This window comes from Rhamphochromis longiceps, linkage group LG5, assembly GCF_057381845.1.
Source record: "Rhamphochromis longiceps isolate RC_006_pf linkage group LG5, R_longiceps_female_GT1.1, whole genome shotgun sequence".
Lineage (NCBI taxonomy): Eukaryota > Metazoa > Chordata > Actinopteri > Cichliformes > Cichlidae > Rhamphochromis > Rhamphochromis longiceps.
The window spans coordinates 13855349-13876091 of NC_140561.1; the positions used below are offsets into that span (position 1 = coordinate 13855349).

The 20743-nt window shown below is 42.8% G+C and overlaps 2 protein-coding genes across 2 annotated transcripts in view; both read left to right on the forward strand.

Moving 5' to 3' along the window:
- adamts9 (ADAM metallopeptidase with thrombospondin type 1 motif, 9) overlaps positions 1-6640 on the forward strand; it is a 43411-nt gene extending 36771 nt beyond the window's left edge. The window contains exons 35-40 of the mRNA XM_085405976.1: positions 1686-1780; positions 1930-2063; positions 2445-2536; positions 2894-2998; positions 4250-4358; positions 4528-6640. Of these exons, the coding sequence (XP_085262102.1) occupies positions 1686-1780; positions 1930-2063; positions 2445-2536; positions 2894-2998; positions 4250-4339 (516 nt within the window). The 3' untranslated portion in view covers positions 4340-4358; positions 4528-6640. The remainder of the gene's footprint in view (positions 1-1685; positions 1781-1929; positions 2064-2444; positions 2537-2893; positions 2999-4249; positions 4359-4527) is intronic.
- Positions 6641-16129: 9489 nt separating this feature from the next.
- prickle2b (prickle homolog 2b) overlaps positions 16130-20743 on the forward strand; it is a 98297-nt gene continuing 93683 nt past the window's right edge. Inside the window, exons 1-2 of the mRNA XM_085405977.1 lie at positions 16130-16356; positions 16809-16891. Coding sequence (XP_085262103.1) covers positions 16315-16356; positions 16809-16891 — 125 coding nt within the window. The 5' untranslated portion in view covers positions 16130-16314. The remainder of the gene's footprint in view (positions 16357-16808; positions 16892-20743) is intronic.

Below are 20743 nucleotides of genomic sequence, written 5' to 3' on the forward strand. Positions count from 1 at the left end.
ACAAATGCTCAAAGCACAGTGTGAGGCCACAGCTGATTTGATTAATAATGGGGAAAACGCAGCTGAAAAGTAGGTTGCTCTTGAAATATTTCTAATATCTTACCCGTTATTTTATGGTTTTTTATGTTAATTATTCCATTTCCTCTATCCAAACTAAATAATTCAGACCCTGTCCGTACAGGGATTTTTGTGGATTCTCCAAATCTTTTAGAATATCATGTACCAAACAAATCCCTTAAAGTGCAACGAATCAGTAGATAAAATGATGATACTGACACAACTCAGGACTTTATTTCTTGCTTGCTAACATATAAAATAGGAAGTGACAAACTATTTAAAACATATTTGCTTGTTCAAATGAAAGGACACATAATCGGTGAGCATTTCACCAAACAGAAAAGATTTTTCTTTGATTATTAAGCTTTACGTAGTTAAGGTGCTCACACACAGTAAAATATACAAGGCTGCGAGCTCCTTAACCAGCGCAGTGCCCCAGAGCCCACGCAAATTATCCTGAAGGTCTTCCCTCCTGAGTTAGCTCTCCGTGTGTGAGAGAGCTCAAGGTCCCAGCCTTGTGCTGCTTAGGAAGGCCCAGATGATTTGTAAGTGTGTGGCTGCCTGTGCTCATAAGTCCTACGTGACGCTGCTGCCTGAACCTCTCTGCCCCACCTCTACTTCTGCACCTGAGCAGAAACCCCCACCACCACACCCATATATGCATATCCGTCTCCTCCACATCCCCCCAGTTGTGTCTTTCAGTGCATCTCTCTCTGTTGGCTGTGTTTATCAGTGTAGTTTTGACTCCGTCAAGAACAGTTTGAAGCCAGGTTATGGTGCATCTCGTCTAGTCATCCCGATAACGCTCGCACTCAGCTCACAGCCAAAATCTCCACTCATATTGTCAGTCGCCTGCACTGTGTCCTCTGCCCCAGCGTCATGAAAAAGGAGCCTCCCAAACAGTTCTGGTTTAGTCATTGTGTTTTACAGAAGACAAAGATCTTAAAAAAGCTTTATATACCAAATATATACACCTTTATATTAGTTAAATGAAGGTGTTCCAGCATGTCTTGAGGAGAGATCCTACTGGGAAAAGTTTCTGTCATATTATGTATATTAAGATGGACTTGGCTCCCAGGTGTGGAAAGTGAAGCCAGAGCAAAAGTGCATCAAACCTGCTTTCTGCTTATTTTCCTTGAGTGGAAGCTAAGAAGGTCCGATTTGAGGATCAAAGAATGCTCCTCTACACTGCTCACATCTTTGATCTCCTCACGTGCACACTTAACTGTGCCGGCTGCTTAAAATGAATTCTCACTAAAATCTTTAGGTACTTTTCAGCCACTGAGGCTTGTATATGAGGTTGCAAATAGATGTAGTACTTTTCATGTAACACAGGAAATCTGTCTTTTTGTCTGACCATTACATACTATCATTTGCCAAAATATCCACAAGCTCTTGCAGGATTTAGGGGGTTTTAATTGTTCATTTTAACATTTCTCTTCTTGTCGTTTTTTTCAACTCCTTACGAGTGTTATTTTTATTTCTTTCCTCCCCTCTGCACCTTGTTTGTACTTTGACAAATCTTCCTGTATCTTCCTATTACTTCTATGCCTTTCCCTTTGCCCCACCTCTGGTCTCCCTCCTTTACTTACCCTCTTGCTCCTCTGCTGCTTTTTCTTCCTCCTCAGGTCTTCTGTGCTGGAATGCAGACAGAGGCTCCGCGGGAGTACATCACCTTGGCGACGGGTGAAGGGGAGAATTTTTCAGAGATCTTTGGCTTCAGGTAAACAGGAGGATAACAATAAAAAGCCATTTTCATTACAAAAACTCCACCTGACTCCTGGCAGTGTTATGTTCTCTGTAAATGAAGAAATTCCATGGAAGTGTAAAGTTAAGATGTCAAGCTTATTTGGCAAACGTGTGTTTTCCCAGGCTCAATGACCCCACCCAGTGTCCAGCCAATGGCTCTAGAAGAGAAGATTGCGACTGTCGAAGAGACTACAGTGCCGCTGGCATCACCACCTTCTCCAAAGTCCGCCTGGACCTCAGCAAGATGAACATCATCAGTAAGTTGCCCACAGTCTCACAGCATCCTGTGCAAAATGTTAACTCCACATTACTTCAAAATGAGAACTTCCTTTGGCATTTAATTATGTTCATGCTCACGAGGGTTAATGGGCTCAAGATGTCTTTAAGGTCCATTTAAGGAACACATAATTACAAGGCTTGAGGGGATTAAATGAAACTGCTCTAACTAGATGGAATTATACTGATATGAGTTTGGCTCAGCCTGAAACGCAGGCTGGATTTATAGGTAAATAGCATAAGATTTGCTCACCATGGCAGATGCAAGTCACGATTATTAAGGTTCATTCGAGCTACTATAGCGACTAATGCCTAGAGAGACCTTTTACGAGATCACTTTGTTGCTTTATCTTGATCTATAGCTACAGACTGGCAGTTTGCGTTTACCCACCAAGGCAAGAGTGTTCCATTTGGTACAGCTGGAGACTGCTACAGTGCCGTTCCTTGTCCGCAGGTGAGGATGACGACATCTATTATAATTATTTTGCTTTTCATATCAAGAAAAGCCAAACTGTGGCAAAAAATAGATAAATAAAATGTCAAATAAACTGCTCAGCTGACCAAGGACTGCTTTTCTTATAATCTAATATCTAATCTATATGATAAGTTGTCTTTTATGTAAATAATACAATTCATTTGCAGTCAAATATATATTTTTAATAATAATAAACCCCTTTCCTACTCTGTGATGTTGTGCTTCTTTATTTTTCTGTAGCTCACTGCACATCAGGCACTTAAAGGTCTCTGTATTGAAGCAGAGAGCAAGATTTACTCGCATTTCTGTCCTTTCTCCATCCATCTGTCCTTTTAGGGCCGCTTTAAGATCAACCTGTCAGGAACAGGGCTCAGGCTAGCTGACGACACCTCTTGGATGTCCCAGGGCACCTTTGTAGTGAAGACGATAAAAAAATCACAGGTAAAACATCACATACATGCCCAGAGGATTAATTCACATACTTGCTTTGTGTTTGCACAGGCTGCAGATTAAGCAGACATAGCTCCAAAGGAGGTTCGGTGTTCAGAGCTCCTTGCTGAAAGAGAACCTTTATTGGGCAGCTGCTCTCTCTCAAGTGCCCCCTACAACCACCCTCCACTTTTTGAAATGGAGATCAGGCTGGAGAGTGCTTTTTGGCAGGGCAAAAATAGGAGGAAGTAGAGATGCCAACAAGTGTTCGGAGTCTGACATCCAAAGCCAGCTGGCCCTCCTTTGGGCACTCCAGGCAGTTTAGATAAAGCCTTGTTGGGACAGCGGGATGAAGACAACACTCCAGTGAAAATCAGACAAAGCGCTTACTAGGCGCTTTGGCTTTCATGTCATGGGATAGTGAATTTGGAGCACTCTTCTAATGCAGTTTCCGATTTGCTTCTAGATGTTTGCATGAAACTACTATTAAGTTGCCTGCTTCTGTTACCTACGCTAGTGAAATTCTGTTAGCTCACATTTCTCGCTTGTTTCTAAGAGGCTGTTTGCCAACCTTTAGAAACAAACCTGCTTGGTGGGCCTCAGACATTGTGTGTCTTTTCAGAGCGTTCTCACTCCCGAGGCGTAACATGTCGACGTTTTGTCTCGTCCCGCGGCGTTCCTGAGGAACGCGAAAGGAGACCTTCGGCGTTCTTATGGTACGCGGCGGGTTATGGCTGGAATCCAGTGCAATGACGCTCCCGCGGTAATAGACGTTCCAGCCCTGTATTCCAGCCCTAAACCTAACCTTATCCCTAGCCCTGACCATAACCTTATTCCTGACCGTAACCAGGACTTTAATGATGTTAAATAGCGTGTTTCTAAGCGATTTGAAGAAAAAGAGCGAACATGTGTAGATTCAGTCCAGAGGGTTCTCATATTTCCTCTGTTTTCCGAGGTCGTCATTTAGGAACGTGTTGGGTAGCCGAAAACGTAATATGGTGACGATTTGTCACCTAGCGTAAAATGTTACGCTTTGGGAGTGAGAACGGGTTGGTCTTTTAAAAAAAAAACCCAAAAACAACACATTTCAGGGTGCATTTAAATTTACGCGTCAGGATCTTTTCTACAAAGATTCCTAAAATCATTAACAAGAAAAGCAAAACTTTAAAGAGAAGAATTCACTCAGCTTCTTTTGTACCTATCCTCAAATTCTTGAAACAGCAGATAGTCACAGTACCCATGTTATTATTCTCGTGTCCACAGGATGGCAGCAGAGTGTCAGGAATGTGTGGAGGCTATTGTGGTAAATGTATACCGTCCTCTGGTCACAGTCTGCCCATAACAGTGGAATGAACACAAAGCCATCAAACAGGTGAGGTAAACATGGATAACAATATGTAAATATGAAAAATTTTCTGTCAAAAAACAGAACTATAATCTGCTTTTGCGCTCACCGAATGCATTTTTTGATGTACTGCTACTCTGCAGGGTAATTGGCTTTCCTGGCTCATGTCTTCTATCTCTCTTTCTTTGATCTGCAGTGTTGTGTTCAGGTGCTCATTGTGTGAACATGTCCCTCCTTGGTGCTACAGCCAACTTTGAGTTCAAACCGTTCCAAACAACCTCTTTTTCCTCCTGTGTGTTTTTAGCGTAATTTAAAATGATGTAAATACTGTAAAGAGATGGATAAAATTTATTATTTATTGTACTGTGCCATTTATTTTTTATACTGTAATGTAATTTAAGTGTTTTGTTTTCCAAAGCACCACACCGTGCATCAGGCAATAACACCACACAGTTGCCTTTTTGTGAGATTTTTACCAAAGTAATGCGCTTTGTATTTTGGCATTTGCCTGTTTAACTTTTTAATACTGTCATTACGCCACAGTAATTCTGTTACAGCCATTTTTGTTGTAGTTGCTGTTGTTGGTGGGTAGTTTTTTTTTAAATAACTATTATTAAAGTTGTATTTAATCCAGTAATGTTATTGTGATGCTCACCAGACCTGTGGTTCTCATGCAGCGAGGTGTCTCCAAGCTATCGGCCTTTTTTTTTATAGCTTCAGAGTTTGTAGACGCATGTGTAGATGGCCATTATGTTGGCCACTGAACGGAGGTGTTCATGTTCCTCCTTTTGTGTGATGAGATGATCTCTTGCAGTAAGTACATCAGACTCTATGTACAGCTACTTCAACTTTTTTCTACATCCTGTCAAAGTCCAAATTTCGCCGCCTCAGTGAGATGTTGTTTGATTTTTGTCAAAATCATCAACAACTACTTCATCTATTAATTGTAGGTTTAGGTCATCAAGCACGTATGCAGGGAAGAGGAGAGTGCATCTTTCGAACTGAGTTACAGCCTCATCAGATGATGAGTACCAGGGTCAGGTGCAATACAGGTCAGGTGTTAGTGCCATGTATTTTTACCGCTATCCTGGAGATGCTGAAAGTTTAGTAAAGGTATAGGTTATAAAAATGGTTGAGTTAAATGGACCAAACATCAGATTCTCTGTGTTCCTGCATATCTCTCAAGTAGTGTGCAGTGGCTGGGGAGAGCCATTAGCTTTTAGATCTTACAAAACAAGCAGGTTATCTTATCTGGAGCAACTTGAAAGAATTTCATAAGAGAGAGAAGGGGGGGGGGGAGACTTCACCTCAGGCCTATAAAATCCTAGCAGTTATTCCGGAGATCTATATAATGTGATGGTCCATCCCTGGAGACACCCTTCAGACTGCTGAGCTCACAGGCCCTGCAGGCCCTGATTTCTGTCCAGATGCTGCTTGCAAACCATTACCTCCTGTACCTCACATTCTTTTATTCCATCTTTGTTTTGAAGAGTCTATCGAAACTGTGCATACTCATCTGCTCCTGTTTAGATCAACCTGACTTGTTGTTCTGTGTGAAGATATCAGGGTACTTCTTATTTTGTGTAAAAAGTCTGGGTTTTGTATCTATGAAGCCACTGATGTGCAGTATTGTGAGCTGTCCTTGTATTCTGTTTGTTCTGTGTGGTACATCATGCAGCTACATCTGATTAAGAAGCCTTATTTGTGCATGTAAGCTGCTCCATATGGTGCTGTTTCAGTGCCTTATATAAAAATGTGCACATTCAGCCAAAAGGGAATTCAGTGCAGTTTTAATCTGCCGCCAAACAAGTACAAAAGACACAGGGAAGAAGACGTGTTGTGTCTTACTGAAGACCACAGCTGACAGGTGCTCTTCTCACTGCGAATGTCAGAATGCAGTTCTCAGGTGTCATAAAAGAAGGGATTCTTGTATTTAACTGTATTTATCTTATTATTATTTGTTGCATACCTGCTGCATTTTTATCAGACATATAAAAGTGTATTATTGTCTTCATATATATTCTTTGTTTTATATGCAAATATTTATTATTTTCTTTTCTTGTGAATGTACATAAGCCTCGATCATAAACGACTATGAATCACAGCACAGTATTGCCATAAAATGAAGCATCTCGCCAAGCGTTTGTTGTTTTATGAGTGCGTTTATTTATGTGTGTCATATTTGCATAAATTGTATAAGCACAGTTTGGTGGTGCCGCGTGAAAAGGATGATTTATGTATGAGAGCAGATGAAGCAAAGATTGGTGGGTAATAAAATGCCTGGGGTGCACTTGTCTGTCTGCTTTTTGCACTTATATATCATTTTCACTCCAGTTTGTCCTTCACGTGTCGTCCGATTTTAATACCCGCCATAAAAAATAAAATAAAAAAATCATGGGAAGATGATAGTCTGGTTAATGTTTGCACCATAAAATTCTCGCTCCGTAGCACTTCTGATTTATATGGTAACACATTTTATGCCATCGTTGTAGCAGTCGGACTTTTAACCGGGCAAGCGTGGAAGCTAATCCAACCTCTGTCTATCTTCATAATTGTGAATGATCGGGTCATTTACCAAGTGTCAGCACTGGTCCTCCAAAATAAATCTAATTCACCAAGTTTTCAGCAGAAGGAAAAGATGAATGTTTATAGTTGGCAGATCCCTAAACTGCAGTGCCAGTTTAGACTCACATCCAGTCATTGTCAGACATTTTCTGTCCATAACAAAATGAAACAAAATCTAAATTTTATAAGCAAATATTCTTCATTTCAAAGGGAGCACAGAGGAACTTGGCCTCTTGAGCAGATGCACATCGGGCAATATAAACAGAAAGAGTCTGGTTCTTTATTTCTAGGAAAAACTGTAAAACTAATGAATACAGTTAAAGTTCAGAGTCTCCAGAGCCATCCAGTGGACTGGATTCTAGTCTTTGCCAGTCTCGTTCTGTCCCCCGGGCCTTATGTTTAACACTGTCTAAACCAGGTCCACAAAGCTCAGTTCCATGTGGAAAGCTGCACATAAAATATTTGCTTGATTGTATTCAGCAGACAGTACGTACGTAACCTGATATTAATATTAAATGGAGCAAGGAATGAAGTGCCAACTGTGTGGAGGCATGAGTATGCAGCACTGACCACCTTGCACCAGCCTCCGTGTTCTAGTTTTTCTTACTGTTTGTGTTGGTATTCCCAGGTGAGCCATAGCAACAGGAGCTGGCCAGTCACTCTGAGGCTGACTCTTCAAATGTCTGTCAGCAGGCTGAGTGAAATGCTGCTTCAGAGCAGCTGTTTAGCAGGAGATGGGGAAAAGTGTGAAAAGGAAAGAGAGAGAAGTCAGTTTGGTGGAGAGAGGAGCTCTCAGCAGCTCCACAAGGCTTGTCTAAACGTAACTACGTGATTCAGGTGTAGATGTGCAAACAGCCCTGGGGTCAGTTGGAGAACTCTGTGTTTCCCCTTTTTAAAAAAGTCTAACAGCGTTGCTATCATGACTGCAGCATGTCAGCAGGTCTCCGTTGCATCAGATATTCCAGAAAAGGAAAGAAAACACTTACGGAGAAGCCTTCTCTCCTCGGCAGATTTAGACAAATGAAATCCTGCTCCGAGTTTCATCGCTCCTAGAAGCCAGGATGAATTTCTCAGGTATGGTAAAAATGCATTTAACATAAAGATTTAAAAAAAAAAAAAAAACAAGATATGTTTAGCTGGAAGACTGGATCTGCCACTGTTTCCAGGTTTTCATCCAAGATGTCATATCTGATTAAATGACTGGATTTTACAATGACACACTAATACACTTTTAATCTTTACAGCCTTTATTTGATATCATTTCTTATTAACATCTACTCAGACTCCAGCAGCGTGTTATCTCAGGCTGAATACAAGTTCTTGTTATTTTTCTTCTTATCTCCAGGTTCAGTGATCCACAGCACTCATCAGGTATGTTTCCCTTGAAGAATGAGCACTTTTATCGCTGACTGAAGAAAACCACAGAGGTGCTAGAGGTTTCTCTTTCCTCTAAAATGCCTTTTGATTAGTCTGCAAGTGCGTTACCAAGATAGTTAGGGATAGGTGGAGACAGAGAACGGGCAATATTTGATACAAGTGTTCCAACAATAAGTCCGCAAACTGACACAGTATATATCAGATTTTTCCACTGTTGGGGAAATGAATAAACGAACATTTACACATTTACATACTCATACTGCGATCAGTCTGTGTAGCCTCCATACCTTTATATGACTGTTTTTTGCACCCTTGTCTCACAGACCTTCCCACAAGGATTATATGTGTGATCTAAGCTGCTGTATTAGACTTTCTCAGAACCTTTGAACGGCATTTCCAAAAGCTTGCGAACAATGACTCAAAATCAGCTCTGTCAGACTTCTGTAGGTCAAAGGTTCACAGGCTACATGGTGAAAAAATACAAGCAAAAATTGACCTAATTAGAAGATCTGAGCGTGTGGCAGCAGCAGTTCACTGTATAAAAAAAACTCACTTTACCCTGTTTAGCATGCAACCAAAAAAGGAGCTTTTCTTGACTGCCACCTAGTTCTTGCATTGCTCCTGGAAATAGCATGAAAGCTGTTTTTGATTCTGCCAAGCTTGTTTAGACTCTTAACCTGAGAGTTAATGAGGGGAATTTTAAAGTCATGAGTCCCCAGGGTCAGCTTCCCTCACCATCATTATCATCATCATTCCTAAAGGTAATCTGGGCTGACTTTGAACTGAGGCTTAGCAGTAAGCCTGAGGCCCGGCATGCACGCACAAATAATTTGGATACCCAGATACACTGGCGTTATGTGTTACACTTTTTCCTCAACTGCCTTGCCACATTTTTTGAAACATTATCAAAGCACTTGAAAAAGCATTTTCAATAGAAAAATAGAATAGATCTACTATGTACAATAATATCCATCCATCCATTTGCTCCCGCCTATCCTTTTCAGGGTTGCGGGGGGCGCTGGAGTCTATCCCAGCTTGTGCAATAATATACTACAGTAAAAAAAAATTATGATTAAAATGAAGAAAACAAAACTGCCTAGGTGTTCTTCTACAGATTACATTGTTTTGTAATCTAATCCATTTTACATCTACTGTTCTGCATTGTTACTGTAGTTGGAATATGTTCCTTGCAGTTTCTTGCCTGTTCCCCTTCCTTTGTATTCCTATTACTATACTGCCACAGATGCTTTCTCTTTTTCTCTTCTGTCACCAAGTTATTTATCTGAGCAGGCTCCTGCATGTTCACAAATTGTATTTGTTGCATGCAGTAAATATGTTTCAGAAAATGCTCAAAAATCTTGAGGTACTCCTCATTTCTTTTTCCTTCTTAGCAGCCAGGCTTTGTTTAATTTTATAGTGGTCATGACTAATAGTTCTCCTTCTTTTTCACTCATTTTCAGTGCTTATTTTCAAAATAAGTTTGTTTTTTTTAATCATTGAACAACTTAACACTGACCTAGGAATCATTCAAGCACAAAAAGGCACCTAACTCAAGGTATGAACCAATGTTGTGTCATAACAGACAATTTGGCAAAGTGTGCATTTTTTAAATTGCATCTTTAAGTACTTTGTTGTTAGCAGCCACTCACAAATGGTCTGAGTGGAAAAATGGCTTAATGAACGGAAGCAGGGAGACAAAACTGGACAGAAAATCATTGGTAACAGGATTTATGGAGTGATAAATCCAAATCTGAAATTTTTGGTTTGAATCATCATCAATATATATGGAGTAGGTCAGGAGAGATGGACAGTGAGTGTCTACAGCTATCTATAAAACATGGTGGAGGCTTTTTCATGGTTTGGGAATCTTGTCAAAAATGATGGACTTATGAATACAGAAAAGTAGCTTCAATATTTGATCCACCATGCAATGCCATCTGCAAAGTGTCTGCATGCATGGCCAGCGTTCAGCATGCCATTGTTCCCAAACACCGCCAATGCAGAAAAAACATACCTGGATAGGAAAGCACAATGGAACAGTCGGTGAGTGGCCTCCCCAGAGCTCAGATCTAAACATTACTGAAGCAGTTTGAGATCATCTTGATGGAGAATATAACAAAAGGCAGCCAACATGCAAAGAAGAGCTTTGAATATCCTTCAAGACATCTGGAGAACTATTCCTGAAGAATACTTCAGGAAATTACAAGAGAATCAGAATTCTACAAACTCAATGCATATTTGCAGATGTTTCAATAAATCATTGCACTCATTTCCCATTTTCCTGATGCAATATAAAGAAATGAAAGATGGCTAAAGGCCTTTGCACTCTACTGTATGCAACAATGAAGAATCACAATCAAAGAATCACACATTTTCTTCCCCATGTGCTCAGGCAACAAAACACTGAAGAATTTCGTGTAGCTAAAAGGTCATTCAAATGATGACCCCGAGCAAAGGTGAGCTAACCTGAATCTTGAAAGGTAATTGTCTGTTTTGTGAGCAAATGTGGATTCATTTTCCTGTTTCTCTGTTATTCTTTCACACTGCCATCGTTTGACTATTGATGCTTTTTGCCTTCATCCATTGCTACATCTGATTATCTCAAGGTTGTGATTCTGTCCTTAGACAAGCAGACATCTCCCAGTTTGTCTGTCTGCTCCTTGTTTCATCCTCTTTAAAGGAAACAACACCTGCAGGGTTGTCTGTCTTCGTTCTTATCAGCCAAAACCCAATCTGACAAGAGACGCTTTCTCAAACAGTCTAAACAGATGTCGAAATTCAGCCTCCTTTTCTTAAGCTGTGCACCGCAGCAGTACGACTGCAAGTCTCTAAACTGACCGTGGAGCTGTATTAGTCAGCAGTGACATTTGTGCAATCTTACCACTTCATTTAAAAAGAAAAAAAAAGAAAGAAAAAGGAACCCCATTACGTCTAATATAAACGACCAAAACGGTGCACGGCAACCATCACACATTACTGTTGCATCCCTGAACTTTAAGCTGGCTGTCAGAGCAGCATAAAAGCTGCCTGTGAGTCAGATCAGTCTTACACTGATGTTAAAAAGCCTTTTCTCTGGTGATGAATGGAGGGCGATTGTTGGAGAGTCAACGCTGTCAGACCAAAGAGAGGAAGGCACAGAGGAGAGCTCAGTGCAGGTTTGTGGTAAAGTAAAAGAAAGACTGCATTATTTACTCGCTTTTTTCTTTTTCCATTTTGGACCAAAGTGCTATCATTAATTCATTCTAATAGAGGAAAAACAAGAAACAGGAACATGTATTTCCTCAGCGATAATTCTGTTATTTGTACCCATCCACTGTAATAAGTGGACATCTCTCTCTCTCTTTTAAAAATATGTGATGTGTTGCTTTTTCTGCAAAACACACAAACCAACCTCTCTGAGGTAATTACTTTAATAAACTGGTTTTCAAGAGTTTCAGATTATTCAATTAACTGGCCAAAATCTACAGTTCTCCCCATTAACTGCTCCTTCCATAATTCTTCCTCTGCCCCACTGCAATCCGGAAATATTAAATATTTAGGTATTAATGTCTCTCCTAAGCTTTCAGACTTAACTAAACTAAACCACATCCCACTTCTAAAGAAAGTAGAAGGCGATCTGACTAGATGGAAATCTTTACCCATATCACTCATGGGAAGGGTCGCCACTATAAAAATGATGATCTTGCCAAAAATAAATTACTTATTTTTGATGATCCCTAACAAACCATCACAAGATTGGTTCAGATCTCTGGATTCATATATTTCCAAATTCCTTTGGAAAGATAAATCCCCGCGTATTAGCTTAAAAACGCTACAAAGAACCAAGGATAGAGGAGGATTAGATCTGCCTAATTTTCACCAATACTTCTTAGCCAACAGGCTTCAGTTCATCTCAGAATGGTTAAAACATACCTTCTTAGTTGAGCCCTGGCTAGATGTTGAACAGGCACTATGCAAGGATCTAGAGATTTCAGACCTACCATTTATTAGCTCAAACATCAAAAGACATGAATGCTTTAAAAGTATCAACATCAGCTTTTCTCTAACAGCATGGTGGGAGTTTCTAAAAATAACGGAGTCTTCATTAATCCCATGCAAACGTACACCTATCTGGAATAACCCTGACATATTACAAAACAATAATATGATTAATTTCCCAGAATGGAGTTGTAAAGGAATTAAATACTTAGAACATATATTAGAGGGAACAGAATTTATTCCATTTGACAGACTAGTTGAACAATATGGGATCAACAAGACAAGGTTTTTAGAATATCAACAAATTAAATCCATAGTAAAAAAGAAATTTAACCTCAGTCAAGTTGAATTACAAACACCACTAAGTGCGGCACATTTTCTTACTCTTAAATCCCCCAAATTATTATCTAAAATATACAGAACACTTTCTAAATTAGATGAATCAATATCCCTTCCTACTGCAAAGTGGGAAGCAGATTTATCAGTCAACCTAGACCAAAACTTCTGGTCTCAGATTTGCTTAAAAACTTTTAAATTAATTAAAAATCCCAGTCTGCAATTAATACAATACAAAATACTTCATAGAGTGCACTATACAGGTCATCGGATGTTCAAGATGGGCTTTACATCTTCCAACAACTGCTCACACTGTCAAGGCAATACACCAGACAATTACATCCACGCTCTTTGGTTCTGTCCACCAGTGCAAAAGTTTTGGCGCGAGATATGTGAAGACTTATCAAAATGTCTGAAATGTAACATTCCAACCTCCCCCTTAGTGTGTTTGTTGGGCAGCTTAGATAATGTCACTTCAGAAAAGAATATAGCCCATATGATCTTCACTGCCCTATGCATAGCCAAGAAAACAGTCCTCATGAACTGGAAAAATAAAAATAATCTTAATTCTAACCAATATAGAAATTATCTATTAGATTACATTAGTCTTGACACAGCCTCTGCCACCACATTAGATCAATTGCTCTGGGCCCCTTTTATCAGCTCCATCACCTAGTGGGGGTGGGGGGTCATAGTTTGGTCCCGCCTTCACTGTTGTGATTGGTGAGGGGGTAGGGACAGGCTTAGGGCGTCGGGGGGTTCCCCGGAGGCATCTTCCTTGGGGAGCTCAACCCGGGGTAGCGGTCACGTCCGGTTGGGGGCTCTGTTGGCTCTCAGGTGACTGTTTCCTCGCGGCTGCGTGCAGCGGGGCTAGGGGAGGGTCTGTGCTGACGGACGTGGGTTACTGACCTGGCAACCTGGCTGCCCCTGGGTGGGTCCGGGATGGGCGTGAGGTTCTGGGGGCGCTCCGTCTCTGGGCTGGGGCCCGGGCCGGGCCTCGGGGGCTTGGGTCCTGGTTGGTGTGTTGCCGGGGTTGTGGGCGGGTGGGTGCATGGGGGCCCGGCCCTGGAGCAGGGTGCCGCCGGTGCGTCGAGCCGCCTGGGGGACTCTTCAACTGGTGGGGGGGATGGTCACATCTTGCAGGAGCTTTCTTCTCTTCAGGAACTCTCTGCAGGAGGGGGAGATACAGAAGAGGTGGAGGAAGATCTCAGCCTGGGCGTTTACCGTCTTATGTAGTCTGGAAGATGTGTGGATGGTGGGGTGGGTGCAGTTTTCTCTGTGGTGGAGTTGGGTGGACTGTCCAGGGCTCTGTGGAGCCGGGGGGCGCTACTGCACTGGGCCCCGGTCTGATGGGCCTGGGCCCCCCTTCCCTGGCGGGTCGCGGAGGGTGGGAGTGCCTACTGGGGTCAGCGGGGGAGCTGGCCCCAGGGAGGGGTTACCTGCCCCTCCCTTCCTTCCCTCCCCATCTCCAGCTGCCTCCCTCTTCCCGCTCCTCCACAACCACCCACACATGCAGGGCCTTGGAGTGGGGGTATGTCACCAGGGTGCAGAGGAGGCTACCCCCCCCCCCCCCGTCCCCTTCTGGCTGCCTCTGCCTCAATTTTATCCCACAACTTAGACATTCACATTATTCACACTCTCATTACACATACATATAGGATCTTGGGGGTGGGCACAATCACGGAGTCCAAATCACCATCAGGGTGTATACCTCACCCCTGACGTCGTTGCCCACCTCTCAATTTTAAATACACTTAGTCATTGAGGGCTAGCAGGAGGGACTATGCGCTTACCTGCTGCTCCTTGGCAGGTAGCTCCATGCCCTCCTGGGTTTTAATTGCACCTTAGAACACATATGCATCAACACTACAATGAGCGGGTGGAGGGAGGTTTGGAGTCTTCTCCCACCCCCATTCTCTGCGGCCTGCTGGAGCGGGAGGGCTAGTAGGAGGAGTTGGCCGTCCGACTGCGGTCTGGGGTGTGGGGCCTCCCTGCTGCTGCGGAGTCGGGGTGGTCTGCCTCTCCCCACCGCAGGGAAAAGGGTAACACCACCTGGGTCTGGGTGCAATTCCCCCCTCCAGGGGCAAGGGTACCTAGACCCGGTTTGTAGAGTACGCTTGGGGAGTGTGATTGTGTGTACAGCGTCTCTTTATGTCTGTCTCCACGTTGGTTGAGTGTGGAGTGAGTGCATATGAGAGCATGAGGGTGGGAATGGATGTTTGTGTCTGTGTGTGCCTGTATGTCTGTGTCTATATGTCAGGTTGGGTATCAGACGCCACCTCTCTGGGGACACCTCAGGCCCTCCAAGGTTTGGAGGCCTATCTCCACCCACCACCACTTCCCCTGCCGGTGGCGGACTCCCTCAGGTGTCGGTGTGTTGGTGGTTCTTTGTGTCTGGGGGTGGGCGTCCGGGTACACACCGGCTCACTCCTTAGCGGCCGCTTGTCGGGGCCTGGGGCCTGGGGCTCGCTCGGGCCCCTTTGGAGGTGGGGTGCCCCCGGCCTCTCGGCCTGGGGCTCGGTCACTCAGGCACAGCTGGGGGCCGGCGGAGCTCACGGGCGCGTCACTGCAACTCCCCCTGACTTCTGCTCCGCGGCTGCTGGGCGAGCCCTCATCTGGGACTCTCCTCAGCTCTTACTGGAACAGTGGCGCGGCTGCCCCTCTGTTGGTCTTCCATGGTCTCTTGTGTTCTGGGGGCCTCTGGATGTCTGGAGTTTTGATCTCCTCCATACCCGCTTCACACCCTGGAGGACAGGGCTGTGGCCCCCCCACACTCCCTAGCAGATCATTACATGGAGAAACCTTTGGAATGCAAGCATGCTGATCCACACAGGTATGCACACATGGGTATTCACAGACGCGGACTAAAGCTTTCTTGGCTGCTGCCTCAAAGCACACTGTGCGCTGTCTATCTTGCGTGCTGCACAATATCGTTTATTATTTAGTAAATATTGATATCTATGACTAGCTAGTTTATTGTGATGGTGCTTTGTTTTCTCTATTATTATGTTACTCTTTGTTGTTTGCTGTCTCCTCTGTTTGTTTTTTTTGTTTGTTTTTTTTTTTCTCCATACAGGTGACCCAGGAGTTCTTTTTTTTTTTTCTCTCTCTTCCCCCCCCTTCTCACCGTCTCTTCTCCCCTTTGGTTTTCTTTCTTTCTCTCCCCCTCTTTCTCTCATTCATTCCCCCTGTCCTATTTATTAAAAAAAAAAAAAAAAAAAAAAATGACAAAGGATGAACTGAAGCTCTGCCATCACGTAATGTCGCATACTGCTGTTTCTGATGTCATTTAAAAAAAAAAAAAAAAAAAAAAAAATATGTGACTTTTAAAACTTGCTCAACTTTCAGCCCAAGTTTGCTGTTAGCTTTTAAGTAAAACACAACAAATTGATTAATTAATCACCACTTTTAACAAAATTTTGTAATAACCTGCTTTCTTTATTTCTTTTTTTGTCCAATAGAAGAAGAAAAAACCCCCCACACTGCCAGATTTCCATTGGCTGTGGATAAACAGGGTGGAGCTGTTACCCGGAACAGCGAGGCTTCATTCATTAATGAAGGAGGTTAATAGGGCAGGACAGCCGCCAGCGCTCTGCGCACTTTTAGACAAATCTTGAGGGGTATTTTTTAAAATTATTATTGTTATTTTTAATCCCGAGTTTTCTCTGTGCTCAGTTTGTCTCTATAGCGCACGACTGTACATCTGCTCTTCTGGGTTCAAGCGGTCATGTTCAGTCGCAGCTCCAAGAGAAGAGATCCCAGCAGATCGGTAAGTTGGCAGGATAAAGTTAGGTTTCCATAGCGCTGCTTCAGCTCCCACTGCACGCGGTATGCTCGTGTTTGTTGTGTGGTTTTCTTCTCTGTATCTGCTCTGCCCTGTTGCTAAGGAGATCCAGTATAATCTGAGCTGTCGAGATATGTAACTCAAGATGTGACAACAGCACAGTCAGCATGATGATGTTTTCTGTTGCGCACAGTTGCTTTCTGAGCGAATTCTGAAGCGCACACACATATTTCCATTACAAATACCCCCCCCCCCCCCCCATGTGTTTTTAAGTCATATTAGGGACGTCATTTAAAATAGTGTTACACTGTAAAAATGCAATGCGTTCAATGCGTTAAATAGTCTAAATTACCAGCTAATTAACGACAGTCATTTAAAGCCCCATGCAGTGAGGAGTTTAGGGGACCTGCTATTGTGACCTGTGTTTCTTTCTGTAGAACCCTGCAGATGAGACTCAGAGAGGACAGCCCTGTGTCACCTGTGGAGAGCAGTGTCCTGGCTTTGCCCTGCACAAATGGAGGTACAGCACTTGTTCACCCAGATGGGTGAGCGATCCATATCACACCAGTGATGGGGGAAGGTCCAATGTTTCTTTTGTTTTTTACATCTTTACAAGTCACTGAATTCATTCATTCATCGAAAAGGGTTAAAGCGAGAGTCATTTGCTGTGCTCCTGCACCCAGTTTGGCAAAGCAGCCGTTCTTAACACTGTGATTTCTTCTTCAAGAACTGTTCCAAACTCTTGGGCTGTTGAATAGAGTCAGCCATGCATCATACTGTGAGGAAACAATTGTTGTGCCCCTGTGTGCTCCAGGATAATAGTTTTACAGTAGAGACCATTCATGCAGCAGGAAGGATTCAAGCCTGCTGCTTCTGCAGTCACGCTGTCACAACTGTGAGGGTATAAATGTGCTTATGCTGCGAAACAAACTGCATATTGTTGGAAGACGTAATCCTGCTGTGGAGTACGGGAGGATTGGGTTAGAGTGTGAATGCCGGTGACTGTGCTTGTGCAACTGTGGAGATGCTGTGAGCATTGGAAAAGAATAGGCTGCCTGACCCCGCCCCCTAGTAAGGCTTACATGGAGAAGAGAAGTTCCAAACTATAAGTTCAGTAACACTGAGAGGTTTGTGTTTTTACACCTGTGCAGCCTATAAAGTATGACCTTGTTCTGCAGCATGTTAGAACTATTTTAGTACCATTTTTCTCACAGATGTAGAACGCATCAAAAAGACGTTATAACTCACTGCAGTGTTTTGGTAAAACAAAAGTCAGCTGGGTCGGAGACATTTCATTCAGAGAGCGTGGATTTATGAAGTGTTTTGTCTGTTTGATAGGAATCCACAATAGGCTGGGAGTTTCTGAGCCATAAAGACCATCCAGTCTCCTTTGCCGGTAACTATACAGAGGCAACGGCAGCCTCAGGAATGCAGCCTTTAATTGCTCGTCTGTGCAGTCCCACAATAAAAAGTCAACCCACTCCCCACCCTCTACCCCCACCAAGCTGGAATAAAAAAGTCAGTGGACACAGACTGCCTGCAGGAACACGACTGTGTGCTGAGGCAAAAGGCTGTTTTATTGCTCCAGCAAGTCTTTGTGTCTGAGGCTAAACAGAGAAAAAGACAGGGTAACTTCTTAAGGAATGTCCTACTTCCATACCAGGCCAAACTTAATGGGTTTTCATGCTTAAAAAAAATTATTATCCTTTTTTTAAGGCGTAGTTGTAATGTTTTGCAATGCAGTGGACTTAAAGTGACCCTTGGGTCAGAGATAGGAATGAGAAGGGGGGAAATGTGTGCGTGCATGTGTGTACACTTACTGTATGCTCTGGTCACAGTAGCTGTTTGACAAAAACAACACACATTTGTAATAGATTATGTGGTAATATCCACCCTACTGGATGATCTGCCGTGACATTTTGGTTCATATATCCATGTATGCTGAAGGTTCATGCTTTGCTGATGGACTCAACTTAAAACACTGTTGTACTCTTAGTCTTTTCTTTAAGCTGAATTTAAATTTGATGACGAGCTTGATTTCTTATCTGGGATAATTTAGGATTAGTCTTGGGAGTTATTGGGATTTCAGGTAGTTGCTCTCTTTGTGTTGCTGCCATATTTCTTAATATAAATCTAAAACGCTGATAAATGTATGTATTGAAAAGAGAATTTCAGCATTGACATTTTCTTTGCCATTTAATCCTCTAAATGTATTGTGTATGTGTTAGTCCGTAGGGAAATTACTCCTCTGCATTTAACCCATTCACCCAGTGAAGCAGTGGGCAGCCACCAATGCAGCGCCCGGGGAGCAGTGTGTAGGGACGATACCTTGCTCAGGGGTACCTCAGGGTATCCATTCAGTGGAGTCGAACCCCTGACCTTCTGATCATGGGGCAACCACTCTACCTACTGAGCTATCCCTGCCCTTATATTGTCTATCATTGTGTATTATATTGTCTATCCCTTGTTCTTATATTGTGTTATTTGCCATTTGATAAAGTAGCAAAAAATACCATTCTAAATCTGAGGGTAAATGCCCCCTCTGATTATTATCTTTCCCAAATACAGTCTGAAATATTGGGATATGTTTTTTATAAGAATATTAAGAGGAGTAGAATAGGAAGGATCATGGCTGAATGTCCTGTTAAAATTTTGAATGGAGTAAGGGGTCTGGTTAAATCTCTTCCATTTCCACATTTTTATAGAAATGAGCTATTTGTGCTAAAGTGAGGAGGCAATCCCTTTGAGAATATGCTATAGCTGTTGTTTTACTCAAATGCGATCATAATAATTATTATTGATACTTCATTTATCTTGCTGAGATTGAGAGCTCTTTTTCTGGAGAGACCTGTGCACAAAAATAAAAACATAGACAGACCAAAGTAAACCAAATGGTTCCGGTCTGCTTAATGTTAAAGGTTCAGTGGAAGGTCCAGGACATCTAAACGTCTTTTGGGATCTTTGAAGTTGCTGTCCTGATGTGGATACAAAATGGACACATGAAAGAGTTTCGGTTTGCTGGCTGCTTGTGTGTTAGTGTCCATGTGTAACAGAGTAAGTCAAGTTGGCTGCTCTGGGTAGGTTAGTGATAGGAGCGGATTCTCTTCGCTCAACATGTTCCTGCTAAATATTTAATACTTGCCTTTGGCTTGATTGATTTTCTTTGTACTAATGAGACTCATTACCAGCCTTATTAACATTAACCCTGAGTGTGAACGTGCTGTCTGACCCGCCGGATCACATGACTCTTCTGCATGACGCCAGTGTGTTTTCACACCTGAAAAGTTACTGTCGCTTAACCTGTTTTTAACCTGTTTTTGAAGCCTTGAGTCAGTCCAGGCATGAATCAGACTGCAAATCCAATGAGATCTTGCCATTAGCAGTTTTTCATTTCCTCCAGCAGCACAACATAAAACTTAATTTAAGGCAGTAGGTTTAGTTCAGGTTTTGCCAGAGCTGACTGGCGCTGGACAAAGCCTGTGCAGCGAAGCTTTGGCTGAAACTTCAGCTGGCTAAAAGCAGTTCTGAGCAGATAAAGAGAGAAGCAGAAAAGGACAGAGGAAGGAGGAGAGATGATGTTTGCAGGAGAATAAGAGGGATCACGGTTGAGTTTTAACCCGGCCCTGAATGGCTTGCTGACGTCTGTCCCCTCGGTAACCTGGTGTGATCTGCATAACACAGGCTGGGCCCCTCAATTCACTGTGTTAACAAGACGATCTGGCAAATAAAACTGTCAGGGTGCCCGGCCATTTGAATGGGTTCTGGCTGTTGCAGCACTGAAGAAGACTCAGTTTTAGGTGAGGGGGAAGGGAGAAGGAAGCCAGCGGTGGCCGGTGCCAGATAATGGAAACTTTAGATTTATCACCAAAGCTGTGTCAGTGTATTGGCATGTAGATGGTAAGCATCTTTGCTTGATAGTTTCCAGGGATGAAAACATTCCCTGACCTGCTGTGTTTTCTCCTTTTCAGGGCTTGTTTGGATGCAGAATGCGTCAGCAGCGTCTCCTAATAGCATTCATATGGGTCAGGAAGCAAAATACTTTACTAATAAACTTGGCTTTTTAATGTGTGAATGGCATGTTTTGTTTCTGCCCTTTGGCGGTTTATTTTGAAGGGGTTTTATTTTCACAAACCTGCAGGAACTTTGGCTCTATGCCTGATGTTTACAGATAATGCAAGCCTAGGGAGCTTTGACTCCGTGATATCAATCATAGTTTGACCTTTAGGTTTTCGGACCGTGTCGGGCTAAAGTCAACCCTTCCTATTTCTCTGCTTTCATTAACTGCTGGCTTTGTCCCTCGCTCCTTTCCCCCTGCCATTTCTCCTCATATTCCTCTTTATCCAAATCACCCCATAATTGACTGTAACAGGCT